The 4,750-nt window shown below is 29.7% G+C and overlaps 1 protein-coding gene across 1 annotated transcript; it reads left to right on the plus strand.

Annotated features, from left to right (window-relative positions):
- The first annotated feature begins 2,619 nt into the window (after window positions 1-2,619).
- On the plus strand, window positions 2,620-3,788 carry LOC124356236. Its single transcript, XM_046807421.1, has 2 exons — window positions 2,620-2,852; window positions 3,643-3,788. Exons 1-2 carry the CDS (start codon window positions 2,664-2,666, stop codon window positions 3,760-3,762), a joined length of 309 nt encoding a protein of 102 aa, XP_046663377.1. The 5' UTR covers window positions 2,620-2,663; the 3' UTR covers window positions 3,763-3,788.
- Window positions 3,789-4,750: the final 962 nt, after the last annotated feature.

Raw genomic sequence — 4,750 nt, forward strand, 5'->3', positions numbered from 1 at the left:
ATATTAATTTAAGTATAAAATATTTCCATAGTAGTTCTATTAATTCATAACTAAAATCCAACTTTAAAATAGTATTTCGTTACTTACTTATGAGCAGGGTGAACTAGTAGTGTCCATCTTGGTTTTAATGAATGAACAAGAACTATGTTTAAACTCAAAGAATTTAACTGCCTCATATTTTACCCTATAATTGTGCAACGTACCATTTTAAAGATATATTGCATGATCATCCAAGCTCTTTTTAGTATTTAAGGTTTCTTTTTATCAGTAGTTGAGAAATCTGTGTTATGTTTAAATATTCGTAAAGTATACAGTTTAGAGGAAAAATGTAAACGCGTTTGTATAAGCGTTATTCACATCATTAATAATACAATGATTTGAATAAAACTCAAGACCGTTTCATAAAATCCACCTATTAATTAGAATTCTGTAAATTTATGGTAAAGTGTAAGTAATAGGAAAAATTATATATATAGTGCAGTTTTTAGATTAATAAGTGCAATATAACTAGCCGATGTAGAGGTGATAAAGATGAAATTAATGAAATGATAATTTTATGTTTAATGATACTTAACTAACTAATTAACATCGAGTGTCAGATATTTTGACAGGTACTCTAATTAGGCGCAGATGCTCTTCAAAGTCTAATTAATTATTCACTGAGCAAAGGTTCTGGTAGACTACAGCTATTACCTGATCTGGATTGTGTTATGTAGTGAAAGCTGAAGGCTTGTGTTGAGGTAAACCTAATAACCAGTTGGTTTGCATTATTTGACGAAAGAAGGTATTGTCGGATTTACAATCTGTACAATACGTGGAAGAAGAAACAATGTTACAGGCTGGCTTATAATTCATATTAAACCCCAACCCCATTTCCCTTCTTACAAAAATATTTAAATGGAATTTAAAAATATTGATTAACGATTACAACATATATAACGTATATATATATATATATATATATATATATATATATATATATATATATAAAAAAAACAGTGTATTCCTGGCCTGTCTAGTATCTCTTTAATGTGTTTTCTTGTCCAAATTCAATTAGAAATATTACATCTACAATTTCATAAGCTACCAGATTGTATTTAAATCATCATTTTGTGTTATCACGTTAATTGTTTTAGGTGTAGATTGAGCTGATGGTTAGAGCCAAAATGTAGCATCGGTCTTAATTGCTTGATGCCATAGTTGAAAACAATCTTTTTGCAACGTATCGGTATCAGAGACACTTAGACTACAAAGGAGCATAATACCAGTGTAGTTTCGTATTTAAAGAGGTTCTCTTTGTCTCATCAGGTGCATAACTGCACGATTTCCAAAAAAATATATATCTAGAAATCGAAATTTATAATGTTAATTACACAGCTTATGATTACGTTATTTATACATTATTGTCATAAATAGCGCATATAATAATTTTAATATATAATTTAGAGATCTTTTATTGAATAATTACGTTGGTATTTCTTTCAAAAATATTCTATATCGTTACATAATATAATATAACAAAGTAGGATTCTACACATTTCTTATTATTACATATACAGGTTCATTAATTAAAACTTTCTTAAAAACACAACCTAAACCAAACATATTTAAAGTATTATATATGTATACTTTAACGTATAAACAATGTAAAATGTATACAATAAAATCACATACGATGATATAAGTACTATCGTAATCATATTCTGACCCAGAACATATGCTAATTTTAAGTTCATACATTTTAATATATTTCACTATACCAATACTAAAAACGGAAGTAACACTTCATACAATGTTGCTCAATGGGGTTATCAAAGAGATATATCACTGAGAAAAGAACAAGAGCACGTAGAATCTAAGTAGAATACAGTACCGCCTTCTACAGCGAGACTCTGAAGTGATCTATAGATACATTTGTTCCCACATGAGTACTCATGTGTTATTTATTCTCCCCTAGTGTTTTTTACAGTATTAAGTACATGATAGCTATGGTTAATTTACCTTATTAAACAATGTTGAAATTTTAGAGTGAGTTTTAAGTGGTTGCATTTTTCTACGTCCGTCTGAAGCGATAAATAAGTCGGTAACCATAACTTTCAAAACATAAACTTTGTATGGTTTCAAATTCAAAGACACATAGACTATGAAAAAATGTATTTTCCCCTCGTGCAATCCCTTGTAAGCAAATTATTTTTATCTCTTCAGATGTACATAGACTCCATATTCCTGCAATTAAGTCTTTAGAAGTGTCATATTTCAAACAATGCATTAAGCAGAATGTTAAATTGAGCTAAAATCAACATACGTATTAAATCAAGCCCTATCACCATAGACATATTTTGTTAATTAATATTATATTACACAATATAAAATGTTATGTTACTTCTTCTAAATCAACATCTACAGACTTTCTACTACGTATTTAACTAATGTAGAGAAGAAAATTGAAAATCAGGCCATAAATGTTTCTAAAGAATAATAAGTGATATCTGCCATTATTTGTCTACATCATATTTTTATAGCAAGATATTGCTATACGGTACATAAATAAAACCAAATTGATTATTGACTTAAGATGTTGCTGATATGATTATTCTATACAAGTATCGTAATTATATCTACCGCAACGTTTCAGACAATTAAAAAAATGTTCTAGAAGTTATATGGACAATCGTAAAGCGGCAATGTTAAAGTTTTGGGTAGTGCTTGTAGTTTTGTTACAGTTCTGTTACGGCCGGAAAAACAAAGTCCTTCCGTGGGAAACGGATACGATAACCACAGTCGCTTACAACAGAGCTGAGGGTTTCTTGAATGAGTTTGCAGGCAACTTTTGTGCCGAGAAAGATTCTAAGGTAAATTACAATATAAGGTACCTCATTGATCAATGTTATTTTGGGCAAAAAGGTAAAAGATGTTCTATTCTTTGTAAAAAAAAAACAAACAAATATATATACATGTGTACAAAAAAATATTTATGTATATATTAGTTTGTTTTTTCTAATAATGATCATGTCCAACTTTGGAAATTCGCTGCGTGTAATTGAAGCATAAACAGCATTGAAGCATAAACTCATTTCTCATTTCTGTGGTAGGCGGTCACATCCATGGGAATGTAAATTATTCTATTATGACCGTTTGTCTATTTATCTGATAACGAGCGGATAGGAGGACACCTCAAGAATAAAATGAGATAAAAAAACTTGAAATTCTGTATGAAAACGCAAAGGATATTGGTTTAGCGCAAAACTTGGTTTGACGTAATCCGTCCATTTTTATTATTAGTGCTGTCACTGTTGTTTGTTCTTAATGTATATTACTTTTAAATGTTGGTTTGCTAGAAAACTCATAATGTTGAAACTTAAATTTTGTAATAATGATAGATATTATATTATATTTCTTTATAGATTAGTTAATTAGAATGTTTAAATATTGAGAAAATTCGGTTGCTATATTTTTCTTAGATATATATATATATCTTCTCATTACAATAAGTGAACCCACACTTGCAGATTAACAGTTATACAATCATAATACAACATAATAATTATTCATTCGAAAAAGATACATATAAGTAGTAGAAATTTAATAGAAAGTTATAGAAGTTATATTTTAAACCTGACATTAACGTTAATATGTTTCCAGTGCTTCCTGCCAATAACCACAAACAAGAAAATCGTAGGATATGAAGATATAATACTGCGGTGTTGTGTAAAGAACCAAAGATGTAATAAGACATACAAAAAGTGTACAAATATTAAATAAAGAATTTTTCCTATTATGGATACTTACTTTCGTCTTTTTTGTGTATATGTTATACTTATACTAAGCTTTCGTTGGAGACAAAGTTGTCAAGTTCTCTAGCAACTTTAGAACACTGTGTTTAATTTTTAAGGCTGGCTGTAAGGAATCAAAATATGTGGAATCAATATGGCTGTTTGGCCCCAAAGTAAAATATGTTATATATTCTTCGTTTCAGTATCATAATTTATTATATTTTTCTGATTGACATATTTAATAGAGCGATTTCTTACTCTACCCACGTCTCACGCACGGGTGTAAAGATCAGAATTATCTACGCATTGAAGTCATAGGTTGAACTAATACACCTTTACACTATCCATAAAAGATCCATATTTCTGCTATTTGTGCCAACCATGAGTAAGTTCCTTGATTCATAGAACTCTGGTAGAATATAATTGATTTTAAATTAGAATATAATAGATCTTTAAGCATCATAATTATTCTGATTGAATCAAGTGAAGGAAATCCTAACTCATAATACTGAACCATTATATGGCTGTTGAATAACCAGTCTTTGCTTATGAGGTTAACACTAAGGTACGTCCATAGATTCATGTGTTGAACTTCTCTAGTCCCATGTGTGACAGACTTCACTGACGCTCAACCAATCACTAGTAAAACAAATAAACCCATTTATTTAATTAATTCAAATTCCTTAAAATTATCTGTAGTGCCCATTAAGCTTACTCTAAATAATCCTCTTTCCATTTGGCAAGACTGAAGTAGACAGCGTCGTTAGCGGTGACGAGCCTCGCATATATCAGTTCAATTACAGTTCCTGCTCAGGGCAAGTTAGATTGTTTCTGCCTTGAGCAATCTATTAACATTGATTCTACTTATAAACACTCCAAGTCGTCTGGTTCCTAGACATCCCTGTCTCGACTTTTTTAATTTTTACAGATTAAAGTGTATAGTAAAAAAAAACATGGAATTTGCCAATTTCAAAAAT

This window comes from Homalodisca vitripennis, chromosome 2, assembly GCF_021130785.1.
Source record: "Homalodisca vitripennis isolate AUS2020 chromosome 2, UT_GWSS_2.1, whole genome shotgun sequence".
NCBI classification, from domain to species: domain Eukaryota; kingdom Metazoa; phylum Arthropoda; class Insecta; order Hemiptera; family Cicadellidae; genus Homalodisca; species Homalodisca vitripennis.